Source organism: Lycorma delicatula, chromosome 12 (assembly GCF_047948215.1).
Source record: "Lycorma delicatula isolate Av1 chromosome 12, ASM4794821v1, whole genome shotgun sequence".
Lineage (NCBI taxonomy): Eukaryota > Metazoa > Arthropoda > Insecta > Hemiptera > Fulgoridae > Lycorma > Lycorma delicatula.
The window spans coordinates 7,000,264-7,016,730 of NC_134466.1; the positions used below are offsets into that span (position 1 = coordinate 7,000,264).

Below are 16,467 nucleotides of genomic sequence, written 5' to 3' on the forward strand. Positions count from 1 at the left end.
CTAGACATATTATTAATTATCTTGATATTCCCTCATGTATAAGACCAGTATCTCAGTCCACAGGTTTTCCAATTCCAGTACCATCAAGTAATAAAAATGATTTCAAAAGCATTAATAAAGGTATAGACTGATAAATATTTAGATGGATATAACTTTAAAAAACGCATTGCATAGGTATGCAGAAAATTTGACTATCTCATTTTTTCATTTTAAAATGCATCAAAAAAGTAAAAATATTGTTTGTTTAAAATAAAACTTTTTAATCTAATTTTAAATAAATTCATTGTAAGTTTTTTTTACAGTTAGATAAAAATAGAAACTTCCTTTCTTGTGGGGTCAAATTATTACACATTATGTAACACAAAACTGTTTCTAAGTTTTGTTGTCCGATACAATAAAAGTAAATTATCTGTTATTTTTAGGAATTTTTTTCTTACAGCTCACTTTTGTATTAGAATAAAATTGTTCTCACTCCATTAATAACCCCAAGATGTAATAATATATTTTATACAAACATATACATATGAATATTAAATATTTCATCATGATGTTACACTTACCGATTTTGTTCAATAAAACAATAAAGTTTAATCTTATGATATTAATTATTCTATTCTAAATTAAATCAATTTGATTGTATTCAAAGATTTATCAACATTCAATATATCCCAAGAATTTTCACTAATAGACTACATAAATACTGTTATACTTTATAATAATTCAGGGTGTTCAAAAAAGGACGCAACCTTATGGGAAAATGAGTAAGTTACAATAAGTGTTGAAAGTTGCTTCCGTTATGCAATTCACATAATTCAATACGATGTTGCATACTCTTAAAACACAGTAATGTTTGTTGACAAATTGCAGCAACACATTGTTCAGTTTCACTCTGCAATTTGGGAACGGTGTGAGGATGAGTGTTTTAACTGGCATCCTTAAGGTGTCCCCACTAGAAAAAGGTCAGGAGGGGATAAATCAGGAGACCAAGGGGGCCACAAACCTTTCGAAATCACTTGTCTGTGAAAACACTGATCCAAGAAAGTCACCGTACAGCTCATACAGCCAACATGAGCTGTAGGATTGTCCTGCTAAAGCCATAGACATTGCACACCAAACACCCACTTTTTGTCTGTGCAGAGGAGACTCGTGCAGTTGATGAGGATTTCTGTATACAAAGCGTATGAATTCTGTACATTCACGTATCCATCAAGATGGAACCGTGCCTTGTTAGACCAAAACCGATCATTTAGTTCTTCCCCATCTGACGTTACAAATGACATGAACCACTGACAGAAAGCTATATGTTTTCCAGTGTCTGCAGGTAACAACTCATGAACTACATCAGTTCTGTATGAATGCATCTTTAAACATTTACACGATGCAAGTGGGCACCACTGACAGAGAGACCAGACTGACTAGAAAGACGTTACACAGACTTAGGACTAACAGAATATGCAGCTTGCACGTTGATAAACTTTTCTGGTGTTATTACTTTTGGTGGACAACTTTTGGCTGCATCTGCCACATTTCCTTTCCCTTGGAACTTGTCATACAGTTGCTTGATGAAAGACTTGTTTGGTGCATCCACACCGTATTTTGTGTAAAAGTATTTTGCATATGAGCATAATTGGCACATCTAATGTGTCCGGAGAGAGTGAATATTCTCTGCTGCATTGTGTCACCCATTTTTCCTCGATTAAACCTGCAACAAAAGAAGGAAACATTTTTACATTAGGTTGCATCACCTTATGAACTCTCTGTATTTGATTTCTAAAACGTACGTTTTAGAGATCAATAATAAGTAAAAGAGATGAATATCTTATTCATAGAGGTACTGTAAAACAAATAAATCAACCCAAAAGACTGCTTTTAGGCCCTTCAGGTAGCAAGCGGTTTCCTTATTTTATCCTTGGTTCTTATCTTTACACAGAATGAGAGGAACACATTACTGATTAATGGTTTTGTGTGGATAAACTCAGACATATGTATGCTTGCTGCAATAATTTGCCCGGTTGTTAAAGAGATATCAGAGAACAGTTTTCACTTCTGTAAGGAAAATTGAAGTAATTTGTAGAACTTTTTGGCTCACTGAATTATAAAACAGTCTTTAAATAATTACATCATATTCCTATAGGTTTTAAAATTTTCCTACTGGAAGGTTTTAAAACAACTATAATTATTATATTATTTGGGTAATGTCATTTCCTCCATAATTTGGAGGGATTGTCTGGGAATACAGAACTGAAATTTTGTTGCTTATGAAAACTTTTCTTGCTACTCAGGAGTAGATCAAAATGACCTTCTATATAAAAAAAACCGAAATGGTATTACTTGTCCATGGAGGTTCTGTTAATTAATAACTAGTTAAATACACTTGTAATAATTATAATTTTTGCTAAAATATGTCAGTAGTATTTAAAAAATGCCTGACTAGAATTCAAATGTACGAGTTCTTCAGACAATAACCTTAGTCACTGCAGCTCTGCTGTGGAGGTCAGCAGATAATATTTTATGTTGATTCTTTTAACAAATTTTTTTTTTGTAAGAAGTTTTTGCTGTTCTTCACATGGTATGTATTATGTTATAGGTAATTTGGGTTTGCATCCTATGTAGAAAGAAACAAGAACTATTAAGTAAAACCGGCCAGTGGATAAATAAAGGAATGTCAGCTGGAGATCCAATAATGAGGAGAATAGAAGCCGATTTACATCATCAAGTTGTTACACCGACTGATAAACGACCGAAATTAGAACGTGCTCATAGTGCTGCTGAAAAGGAAAACCAGCCATTAGTTAGATCAGGTAGTGTCCTTCGAAGACAATATTCACAACAGGAACAGGCAAGAACTGAAACTACTCCTGTTTCTAGAGAAGAGGAAGTACGCTTTTATAGGTTAGCTAATTATAATTTAATTATGATATTTTTCTATTGTAGAATTAGTTTTGTATATATATGAATAAGTTATTATATAAATGCTGAATTGTTAAATTTTATTGCTCAGAGTATGAATTGTAATTCAGCTGTTCACGTGTTTTATCATTTGTTTTACTAATACTAGCCATTCTGTATTTTTGTTAGCGAGTTTGAGTCTTCATAATGCTTTTCCTAATGCCAATAAAAAATCAAAGTTACTCTAGTTTTGTGTGTGATTGCTTTTCTATTAACCGATGTAATTTAATCTCATATCTAAATACCCTTTTTTGAATTCTTTTTAACTTAAAAATGATTTTATGCTCATGTGAAACACAAAAGTAATGCTAAGATATGTCTTATTAACTTAATTATCAGTATTTTTTTGTCCAATTTACCAAAATTTTTTTAACTAACAGTTCTACAATTATTGTATTGATTTATCTTCAAGAAAAAATTTTCTATGAGGAATGGATATTTTTAAAAAATTAAAAAACTGACTATTCATTTTGATAGACTGAATAAAAAAATTAAAAAAAAAATTGTAATATTTCATAAATTTCAGATATTTCATTCTTAACAATTGTCTTGCATACTGTTATTTTTTGTTCAATTTATTTTTCAGAGTTTTATTTTTTATGCCTACTTTTCTTCATTTTTTTTTATGTTTCTGTGGTCCTTTTATATTGTTATGTTGCTTCTGTTTGCTGTAGAGTATTTATTTTTAACTGGTATTTGAATATAAAAGAAAGACATTAATGACAATAAAATTTTATTTAAGAGCATTCAATCAACTGCCTACTGTGTCATAGCAGCATAGAGTTCCAGTTATAATAATTACATAATAAAACATACAATAATCAATTTTAAAAGACTTTTGTAACCATGTTTATGTTATAATCATGTGTATTTGATTCTCTCCTACAAATAAACAAACCTAAGAACCTGTTATAATTGTCGGTATTTTCCATCTTCTTGATTAAACATGATTCTAATTTTATGAATGGATTATAATTTTAAAATTTCTGTTTTAAAACTGTTTATTACTGTGAAAAAAATAGTTTTTCTATAAATGCAGATAAAAGTATTTTTAAAAGGTGTACCCCAGTTAAAATACTGGACATAAACAAATTTTATGAGATAAAGATAAAATTATGAAGCTTGTAACATCAAATGCCATAAATTTGAGTTTGAATTTTCTAATAAAAATAGATATTTCGTCTTTTTAACAAGTTCTTAGTTAACTAATGAAAAGATCAAAAAACTTTACTGTGACTCTTAGTCAAATATAAACCAGAATTTTGTCTTTATGGTTCGTTTATGAACTTAAGTTGGCTGGCACAGAAGGATATTGACAGTGGCAACGGGGGAAGGAAATGGAGCATCCATTTCCTTTGGCAATTACATCTATTTAGTCTGTAGCATCATGTCAGAGCTAGAGGTTCAATTGCAGGTGCATAATTTATTATCGTGAAGTTTCTCATGAATGAGTGTGTCTAAAACTCAGAAATTCTGGCTAGGCTGGATGTGGATTTTGGGTGTTATGTTATCACTTACTTGAGCCTACAACTGGACTAGCGAATTTAGAGGAGGGCGTGAAGTTGTAGAAAATAAGAGCCACAGTAGATGTTCAAGGATAAGGGTGACAATAACATTCAGTCATTGAAGACGATCAGCGCTTTATGGTTAATGAAATTGTTGTTGGTTATTGAAAGTATATGCTAGTTGGTGTAAAGACTTTTGATCTAAAATCAGAAACAGACGGACAGGAATTTTCCAAAGCACCTGAATCGATTTTGGTGCGAGGGGGATAAATTTTTGCATCAACTATTATATAACATGTGATGAGATATGGATCCACCGCTATGCTTTGAAGTCAAAATTGATGAGTGTGGAGTGGAATAAGAGTGGAGAGCCTCACTGTATAAAGGCAAAAACGTGCCCATCAACCGGTAAAGTCCTTGCACCTGTCTTTTGGAACTGGAAAGGCAGCATCTTGCTCGACAGTTTTCTCCATGTGTGAGGTACTGTGAATGCTGTGTACTACTGCCAGCTTTTGGACAAAATGAAAGCTGCCTACAGGAACAAAAGGTGCCATCAGCCAGTCAGAGAAGTGATTCTTTTACGAAAGTGCCAAACTACACACTATTAGCACTTACAAATTTAATGAATTTTACTTCCCCCTATAGAGTCCAAATTAAGCCCCTTTATTTTAGTTTGGGCCATTCAATCAGGCAATGAAGGACGTCAGTTCCAGAGGGACAATGAAACATGTTCAATTGGCTTATGACACATCTGCAATTATTTATGAAGAAGCGATCCACAAGTTCTCCATATGTTGGAAAAAATGTTTAGAACTTTAGGGAGACTTTGTAGAGAAGCAATAAGTATATTTATTGTTTGTATTCTGATATTACTTACGTCAGTTATGTGGTTATCTGGCTAATTATGCATAGTTTGTCAAAAAAAAATCAGATTTTTATGATGACTAAAAAAATGACAGACCTATTGAATATAATTATAAAAGAATGAATTTGTAATTTTTTGATTTAAAATTATTTAGTAATTTTATTTTGATGTATTTTTATGTGTTCTCAGAGGTGAATTGGAAGGATTAATGAGAGCGCAATCGCAACAGTATCGCAATGATAGCTTATCATCTGAACAATCATCATCAATGGACTATTCATCGCATCATCATGCTGTTACTGGAACGACAATAGGACTTATACCACCTGCTCCTGGTTCAATATCTAGTAAAAAACATCGTCGTACCGGCTCGACAAAACGAACGCAACCTGTACCGCCTGCTGGTGGTGGTCTTGCTCCTAACCAACGGCATCCATCGTCTCAACCGCAACATTCATTTTCTAGTTCAGATGATGAATTACGATCTACACCTGAGTATACTAGCTGTGAAGAACATGAAAGTGAAAAAGGTATGTTATCTTTTAATTTACTATGATTCTTCAGTTTTATTGTTTATAATTATAATAATTTGTTAACTAAACAAACTAACAATGTTGTTCTGAATTTTATGTATACAAAAAAAAAGTGTTTGTATATCTTTTATTGTTGAACACAATATAAGTTTTCCGTTTAAAAAATTAATTTTTATATATTAAAGAATTGACCAGCAGCCGTGCGTAAGTGATTTTATGTTAGGAATTACTGATATGTGTAAATAATTGGATTGAATTAACAGTCTTTATAAAGCAATTTAACATTCTCTTAGTTACAGATCAAATGATACTTGTCGCTTCTTAGCTAATGAATAGGTCTGTGTTAATATCTGATTTGAAATGGTTGATGTTACCACAAAGCAAGAACTATTCAAAATATCATTGACGGTTTAGTTAAGATAGATAGTAATATTCCCTTTGTTGTTGCATAATTGATTGTGACAAATCTTCAAGTCAAAATCAGAACATTTACTACTGAATATTAACAATTGTTTAAATTGCACAATCTTTTAAATTAAATAGTTTGACATAGATTTATTTGCTTTTATTTAACAAAGCAGATATAGCTATTCTACTGATATTTTGTCAATTATTGTGATATTAACAATTGCAAACAGATGATGGCATAACCATTTGTACTGGGACCGTGATCGTTACAAGAACTTTTTAAATAAATTGGTTGTATTAAAGTAATTATATAATACTATAGATTAATTATGTTAGTTTGTAAATATATATACATATATTGAAGCGTATTATCATTATATATTCTATTTTCATTAGAGTAGATTATCATTATAAAGACTTAAAAATGGTAAAAGAAAAAAGTTAAAAATATTCTTATGTCGAATTTATATTTTTTTCAAAATACTGTGTTTTGTAAAATTTTGCGAGCCTTTAAGGAGACAGTGTTTTTTTTTTGTCTACAGTCATTTGACTGGTTTGATGCAGCTCTCCAAGATGCCCCATCTAGCGCCAGTCATTTCATTTCAGTATACTCCCTACATGGTACATCCTAACAAGCAATTTGTTTTACATATTCCAAATGTTGCCTGCCTGCAAAATTTTTCCCATCTACTTTTGTTCCTCCAACATCAAAGTGACTATTCCAAGATGGCTTAGTATGTAGCCTATAAGTCTGTTTCTTCTTTTAACTGGCTGTGGAAAAGTCTGTCACCAGGGGAAACCAGCAGGGTTTTATTCTTGGCCCCCTGCTGTGGAACCTGGTATTTGATGGATTTCTGAGACTGACATTCCCATAAGGGGTCACGGCCCAGGCTTTCGCCAATGACTGTCTCCTTTTCGTTCATGGTAATTCATGACCGCAGCTGAAAGATCGAGTGCAAGCAGCCTTGTTGACCACGGAAGGCTGGATGGACATTAAAAATTTAAAGATTTCTGTGCCTAAGACGAAGTTTATGCTTTTCAAGGGTGCAGACAAATTATCATGCAGTCGAAACCCCCACATTAAGTATAAAGGCTGTGTGATCAGCCGAGTTAGAGTACATAAATACCTAGGTGTTTTGTTTCATGAAAAGTTGTTGTTTAGCAACCACACTAGGCAAGTAGCGGCAGACGCTATCTCTGTGATGCACAAGCTTAGGAGGATTGCTCGGAAGGATTGTGAGCAGTTGGGCCATCATTTGTACATAAGTATAAAGGTGTCTTCGAAAGTATGGCCTCTTATGCTGTGTTCGTTTGGGTGCATAGGTTGGACAGAAATAGAGCACTTATTCAGAATTTAAGGAATGCCCAGCACAGAGCATTAGTAGTATGCACTGGTGTTTTTAAAACAACCTCCTACGAGGCTACAAGCATATTGGGAAAGGCTCTCCCAATCAATTTAGTGGTGAAAATTCGGGCGGCTATGTGGTAGTTGCGAAGAGGTAGGGAGGCCAAGGCATTTGGGATGCAGTTTCAAGTTGGGCATGTACCGGAGGGGAACAGTGATCACAATACACCGGTTCTAAATTTTGTTCAGTTGCTCATCTCCCGTCTGAGCTTTACAGCCTTGCGATGGGTGCATGGCAGCAAGAATGGCACACCACGACTAAGGGAAGGTCTTTGTATAGATTTATGCAGGATCTGGGGGATGGTATGCCTCTGTTTCATTTTTGAGGGCAACGGGTGCCCAGGTGCTCTCCAACCACATGAACTTGAACCGATATTTGTTTTGGTTCTGCCTGGCAGCTGATGAGCTGTGTGTCTGTGGGGAGGTCCAGTCGAACGAACATGTGATGTTCGACTGCCCAGCTCTTGGAGGAGCCAGAACTCAGGCCACCCTGGAACTTAGAGGTTAAGGAGAAAATTGGCCACTCATAAGCGGCGAGTCAATATAGCGTGAACCACATTGTCGGACCGTGTGGGTGTTCCTTGATGCCGTTGCTTCGTTTAATCGGCATCAGCAGTTTATGTAAAGGAAAGACCTCCTACCTTACTGCTGTGGGAAGCTACCCAAGAGTTATGGCTGGCCATCAGACAATTTAAGCTCCAAGCGCTTTAATATTGGTGGACAGGTACTTGCTGGCATTCAGCAACCTAGGCGTGGCAGTAAATTGCTGTCTTCACATGATAAATTTAATTTATTGAACGTCATATATATTTTAGTAGTTGATGGGGTGCGCCTACCCATTTTAGAATATATGACAAGTGACCAGTGGGACACGAAACAAGTGGTGTGTGGCACCATGCTTAGTTCGCTCACGCAATTAGGTTAGCTCTAGGAGCTAGTTAGGACACTGGTCACTAAACTGATTCGAGGGTCAGTAGCTGTTTGTGGCACAGATATTCGGTCTTATGCTTTAGGGCAACGGAATGGGGTGGTGGCAGGAGAAATGCCATGCAAATCAAAAAAAGATCAATCTTCTTTTAACTATATTTTTCCAAATGCTTCTTTCTTCATCAATTTGCCACAACATCTCTTCATTTGTAACTTTATCCACCCATCTGATTTTAACATTCTCCTACAGCACTGCATTTCAAAACCTTCTAATCTTTTCTCCTCAGGCACTCCGATCGTCCAAGTTTCACTTCCATATAAAGCTACGCTCCAAACATATACTTTCAAAAATGTTTTCCTGATGTTTATATTAATTTTTGATGTAAGCAAATTATATTTCTGACTGAAAGCTCGTTTCACCTGTGCTATTCAGCATTTTATATCACTCCTGCTTTGTTCCTCTTTAGTAATCCTACTTCCCAAATAAAAGAATTCTTCTACCTCCATAATCTTTTCTCTTCACATTCCGTAGTCCATCTTTGTTATTTCTACTACATTTCATTACTTTCGTTTGTTCTTGTTTATTTTCATGCAGTAGTTCTTGCGTAGGATTTTATCCATGTCATTCATTGTTTCTTTAAAATTTTTTTTACTCTCAGCTAGAATTACTATATCATCAGCAAATCTTAGCATCTTATCTTTTCACCTTGCACTGTTACTCTGGATCTAAATTGTTCTTTAACATCATTAACTGCTAATTAAAAATTAAAAAGTAACGGGGATAGGGACCGTCTTTGTCGGATTCCCTTTTTTATTACAGCTTCTTTCTTATGTTTTTCAATTAAAACTGCCCTATTTACAGTTCCTGCAAACGTTAGTAATCGTTCTTCTATCTCTGTATTTGAACCCTAAATTTTTTTAAATGCTGAACCATTTATTCGAGTCTACATTACCAAATGCCTTTTCTAAGTCTACAAATTCCATGTATGTCGGTTTGTTTTTCTTTAATCTTCCTTCTACTATTGATCTGAGTGTTAAAAGTGCTTTCCTTGTCCCTATACTTTTCCTGAAACTGAATTGATCTTCTCCTGACACTTCTCCACTCTCCTCTCAATTCTTCTGTACAGAATTCTAGTTAAGATTATTGTTGCATGAGCAGTTAAGCTAATTGTTCTGTATTCTTCATATTTATATGCTCCTGCTTTCTTTGGTATCATGACTATTGATACCAAAGCACTGTTTTTAAGAGTGTTTAAAGGGGAAGTCTGATGGAACTTCACCTTTTTTGTAAATATTACACACCAGTGTGTATAATTTATTGCTTCTTCACCTGCATTGCACAGTAATTCTGCAGGTATCATGTCCATCCCAGGAGCCTTTCTGCCATTCAAATCTTCTAATGCTCTATTAAATTCAGATCTCAGTATTGTATTTCTTTTTTCATTCTCTTCAACTTCCTCTTCTTCCTCTATTACACCAGTTTCTAATTCATTTCCTCTGTATAACTATTCCATATATTCCACCCACTTATCGACCTTTTCTTTCGTATCATAAATCGGTGTACCATTTTTATTTAACAAATTGTTAGATTTTAATTTATGTTCCACAAAATTCTCCTTAACTTTACTGTATACTCCATCTATTTTACCAGTGGTCATTTCTCTTTTCACTTCTGAACATTTTTCTTTAATCCACTGTTCTTTCACTAATTTGTACTTCTTGTTTGTAGAATTTCTTAATTGTCAATACTTCCTTCTTCATCATTTCATTCTTATACTTTATATGTCCATCCATCAACTCCGATATATCCTTTGATATCCAAGGTTTTCTACCAGTTCAATTTTTTCCACCTAAGTTCACTTCTGCTGGTTTAAGAATTTCCTTTTTAACATTCTCCATTCTTCATCTATATTTTCTTGCAGTATCACCAGGCTTTTTCCTTGTGTATATTCTTCTGTTATGATTTTTAAACCGGATGTTGGCAATTACTAAATTATACTTCATGCAAACCTCAATAAGTTTGTTCCGTGTTTCATTCCTTTTGTCCAGCCCATATTCATCCGCAGCAATATTTCCTTCCTTGCCTTCTCCGATGCTTGCATTCCAATCTCCAACTATTATTAAATTTTCATCCCCTTTTATGTGTTCTTTGCTACATGAAGATGCAGAGAGCTACATTTTCTGGAAAAAAAACGCCTTATTTTTCCATTGCTTTCAGCTGCACAGTACTCAGAGATTGACTGATGTTGTTGATATGGCCATTCAAGTCCTCCTGACCTACGCCTTAACAATTACTGAAAGAGCTGCTGCTCTGTTTCAGGAATCATTCCTCAGTCTGCCTCTCAACAGATTCCTCTTCGATATGATTGCACCTTTGGTCCATCTTCTCTGTATCACTGAGCACTCAAGCCCGCACACCATCGGCAGGTCTCATGATTCATAGAGGGAATAAACATGTTATAAATTTAATCGGAATGAGATCCTTGTGTGTGCTTCCTTATTCACCTGAAACCTCTTAGTGGTTGATTATGACTGCATAATTTCCACAGTACTGTGATTTTATTCTTTACTATTTCAATGACTGTGACCTCTTCGTCACAATTTTATAATTCATCCTGTGCAATAGTTTCTGTGTAATTCAACCATCATTTTAAAATATTTAATTTGCATAACTATTTTTTTTCATAATATTGTCAATATTATTGTAAACAGTAAAAATTTATTGATTTAGATTTTTACTTTAGTTTCAGGTTTATATATCAAAGGATATTTCTTTGCAGTTTTATTAGTGTTGAATCTGTATTGTTATTACAGGTACTGAGGATATTGCTATTTTCATTTTGTTAGTGAAAATTTTATAGCTTGATTATGCCTTGTTCAGTTATGGGTTTTATGAGTAATAGTGCTTGTGGACAGTAATATGTTATTTGGCGGTCATTATTGTTGATATTTCTTATTAAACTGAAATATAGAAGTCGCATTCATTGTCAAAAATTAAATAAAATATTTAATGGAAGTTTACTTAAACCATAACAATAGTAAAACGTTTACAGATTGCCTTTTTTTTTGTATTGAATTCATCTCATGTCTTATTTTTCTTTTCTTTAAATTATTGAATTTCTTCTTAGATTCATTTTCTTCTTCTTTCTCCATTGACTGTGGGCCATATGTGGTTGTGAACTTTTATTACATTATGGTCAACAGATTCAACATGTTGTTGAAACATTTAAAAGTAATCACTGAATCTACTTTTAACTATACTTGTTATAGTTTATTATAATAATTAATGTTTGAGGTTAGCATCATCCTTTTATAATCTATCATAATAACTAAAAAAATGAAACTTTTAAATATGTTTTTTTTAAATAAATAGAAATGCGCTTTATTTTTGTCAAGTGCACTCTGAATCAAAAACCTTTTTTTCATCAAGAGGATAAATTGTTTAACATAATTGTAGACATTGCTGACATTTCAGTTGTGTAAATATCAATTTCTAGTTTAATAAATATGAACTGGACTAAATCTGCAAGTTTTGTTAAAATTGGTTGGTTATATTTTTTGTACGTAATCCTGCATTAACATTGGACTGAAAATAAATGTCATAAATAAAAGTTATATACTGAAATAAAGGTATTGAAGCAAAAAACCTCTTTTCTTTAGTTCTGGGTAAAATGCAAGATAAAATGCATCTTAGCATTTACCACAGATATTACTGTAGTTTATGTATACAATATATACTTAACATCACTTGCCTACATATAAAGGTGTAAAACCCTCAAATCTTTTTAAAGTTATTATTATATATAGTTCATCCGATTTTGATAAATAATATACTAAGATAAAATTAACTTTTTTCCTAAATCTGAATTAACAAATAGATCACATTCTGTTGCAGAACACAAATTTGCCAACAACTCAAAATATTAAAAATTGATTCTGTTAAATATGACATTTTTTTTTGTAAGTTTTACTGTTTACTCAATTTTGAAGTTATTTAAATAAATTTACCTCTAAAAGCATACTCAAATTTTAATTAAAAATAATTGTAAAAGAATCATTTTCGTTAACCTGAAGTTTTAAATGAACACATAAATTTAGACATTTTGATTTACATGTAGAGAAAAATATTATTCGGATGCAATTTATATTTCTCAAGTTTACCTACAGACATAAATGAATATGTAATCACAGCAGTATACTCATATGGCATTTCAGTTCATCGATAGTTAGTTTTGTATTAGGCAGTGTTAAATCAAGATTCCATAAAGATTTCTTCAATTGTACAGCAATTTACAGAAGAAATGACAAAAGTATTTCCTACATTTCAGATTTTGTTCCCATTGCCTCGTAATTAATATATTGGTATACAGCTTTTTTTTAGAGTATTAAAACATCTTAAAAAAGTTTTCTTTTCTGAATTTTTAATATATGTTTACTTATTGATAAATTTAGTATTTATATTCAAAATTATGATTTTTAAATTCTGACCAAAACATACGTAAAAATAATATGCTGTTATGAAACTTGTTTTTACAAGGCGTCTGTTTTGAAATAAAATCAAAACTGAAAAAATATGAACAAACTTTATTAGTTACATATAAAAATTTCATTTATTTACTACTTTTCTATATAATTGGTTACAACCTTAGCATATTTTTCATAGTATTTCACTAGTATCTTCATTCCCTCTTTTAGATATACCATCGCCAGTGACCTAAACCGCACACTAATGCCATTTTTCAATTTATTGTCATTGCTACACCTTTGTGATGCAAGCCACTGCTTAATGTGAAAAAGAAAAAAAAGGAGTTAAGTCAAAGCTATAAGGTAGATCATTGAAGATTTTCCTTTAAAATTTCTCCCGTTGCTTCATTTTCCGATTTGTCAACAAATCAGACAAAATAACAAGATCCTACGGCACAGCATCCTGCATCGTTTGCTTTTTACAGCTCTTGTAAGATTTTTTTACAATGCAATACATATTGATTGGCATTGATGTAGTTCCATGATCACTAAGTTTGACAAGCGAGACACCTGTTTCATCACAGAACTACTAAGCTTCTTTACCAAAGGTTCTTGTTTTAACCTCTTCAGTTTAGGAGATGATGAATGCTGCCACCACATCGATTGCTGCTTTGACTCAACATTCAAATAAGAGAACCAGATTTCATCTGTAGCAACAGCGCAATCGGTCAGCTCATCACCTTCATTTTCATAAGCTGCAAAAATTCATGCGCTGCAGCAAGATCTTTTTCATTGTGTGTGACTGTTAACATATTTGACACACAGTTTTCTAGATTCCAATTTTTCAGTTAAAACTTCATAAATCAATGATTGTAAAACAACAGGAAATATCAAACACTATTGTACCGGTATTCTCAAGTTTTTTTTTATCGATTCTTTCCATTAAATCGCCCATTAACATTGATGGCCAGCCAGTGCTTTCTTCATTATGCACATTCATTCACCCTTCTCGAAATGCAACACTACAGTCATTACTTTAGCGTCATTCATAATATTCATTCTGCAAAGATTATAAATTTCAGCCGCAAAAGTTTTTGCCATCAAAAATTAGATTACTCTTCGTATTTCACCCTTTGCAGGATCATGAATTGTAGCGTTCATTATAAAATGAATGAATGTAAAAACTAACAAAAAAAATGACTAAATTATTGTTGCTACCGCCTGACTATTGGTTGAAACAGACCGGATTGGTCTAGTGGTGAATGCCATCGCAAATCGCCGATTTCAAAGTCGAGAGTTTTAAGGTTCAAATCCTATTAAAGGCGGTTACTTTATACAGATTTAAATATTAGATCGTGGATACCGGTGTTCTTTGATGGTTGTGTTTCAATTGACCACACATCTCAGGAATAGTTGATCTGAGACTGTACAAGACTATACTTCATTTAAATTCATACTTATCATTCTCTGAAATAATACCTTACGGTGATTCTGGAGGCTAAACAGAAAAATTAAGAAGATTACTATTGATTGAAATAACTAACGTATACGAGTCACAATTTGTTTACATTGCATATGGCAGCAAATTCAGAATGGACCTTTCTTTTAAAACACGCCTTGTATTTATTTTTGACGTAAAATTTAAATTCTTTGGTCAGTAGATTTATGAAAAATAAAAATTTCTTCAGTTAAAATTAAAAAAATTCTTTCTATTAGTTCTTTAAAAGCAAATTGCATTGGAAGAATGTAGCTTGTAGTATACAAGTAGCTGATGTATTTATCTTGTAGAAGATGGCATAGAATGAATGAAATGAATACTTTCTGTAGCAATGACAGTACATTTAGACATTTACTATTCTATAAATTTAACGGTCACAAATTTATTTCAGACATAATTTACCTGCACCCAGAGTAAGTTGAGTTTTGATTCTATGTCAGATCGTGAAATATACTCTTTTGCTGTACGCTTTATATTTAATCTAAATGTAATGGTGTTTAATTACGATCAAATATAATATTACGCTTTGTTATTAATACGTTTTTATTTATAGTAGAAGGTAATTAAAGATTAAAAATTGTTTAATTGTATCTACTTCAAAATTAACTCTTGATGATTTTAGGTCCACAGTCAATGTTTTATTTTTTATTCTATGACACTACCGCATTTTATCGTTCTTGTTGATTTTAATATAATGAATTTTTTTGTTCTTTCTTAAGATATATTTCCTTCATTCATAGAAAAGTATAAATATTCTTTTGTTTTTTTAAAAAATAATAATTTTTGATTATAAATTTTAATATAAAATTTGAATTTTTTGAAAATCATATAATTTTTTCCTCCGATAAATTGTATTAATTTCACGCTATTATTAATCATAATATTCCAACCATTTCCTACACCGTTGCAAATTTGCAATTATTCTTTTATTTTTTATTTCCTTTTTATATTTGATATAATTTTTATCTAGTGTTTGTGGAGTTTGATAATATTAAAAGTAGTCTTTTAAAGAATAATAATCAAAAAATAATATTACTGTTGCGTATGAAATGAAAAATAATTTATAAGTAAACATTATATTGAATGTTTGTGATCAAGAAATATTGATTAAATCCTGAGAAGAAAAATAAATCATTGGAAAGGAAATGGCACAGAAGTATTGCAAACAAAATATTTAAATAGTTCAAAATAAATAAAATAATATTTTTTTTTTAAAGTAAATAAAAAATTTTTTTAAAAGTAAATTTCAAAAAGTAAATATTGATAAAGAAGATATGTTAAAAATTGTAGAATTAAATTAAAAGTGAAGTATTGCCAATGAAACTAGTTGCATGTGTCTTTAAGTAATTAAAAATCATACTTTTAATTAATTTAGGTTTACAATATTGGTTTTTGTGAAAAATATTTATTGTATGTGAGGAAGTACAGATTATTTAGGAAAGAATTGAATGAAACCAGTTAGTGCTGAAAGAACAATGTAGGTACATTTCTCCATTTGCTTATTATACATTGCCGTTATCTTTGTCAAATTTTCTCAGGTTTGGTCTACAGTCAGCAATTTAATATTAAATGCAGCTAGTAGCTATTAAATTAACCTAACTAAGAGAGAGGCTGTAAAGTATAGGAATTTCAAATAAGAGATTGTAGACTCCCATTTTTTTTTTTTTTTTTTTTTTACATGTATAAGAATAAATAATTTAATAAAAAATACAATGTTTTCATTTATGTTTTATTCTAAACAATTTAGAAATTGAAATTTTATTAAATAATAAAATAAAATAAAAATATAATCATTAAAAAAGAAATAGAAGATAGTAGTTCAGTAAAAATATGGAAAATAAGGGAAAAATTATAAAAAATATGGAGAATCAAAATTTCCATACATATTAATTTTTATATATTGTTTATGTATA

The 16,467-nt window shown here is 31.8% G+C and overlaps 1 protein-coding gene across 6 annotated transcripts in view; it reads left to right on the plus strand.

Annotated features, from left to right (window-relative positions):
• Positions 1–16,467, plus strand: part of Rim (Rab3 interacting molecule) — a 300,437-nt gene that overhangs the window by 84,805 nt on the left and 199,165 nt on the right. For all 6 annotated transcript variants that reach the window (XM_075380711.1, XM_075380713.1, XM_075380709.1 and 3 more), the window contains exons 2-3: positions 2,588–2,892; positions 5,509–5,849. In XM_075380711.1, the coding sequence (XP_075236826.1) occupies positions 2,588–2,892; positions 5,509–5,849 (646 nt within the window). The remainder of the gene's footprint in view (positions 1–2,587; positions 2,893–5,508; positions 5,850–16,467) is intronic.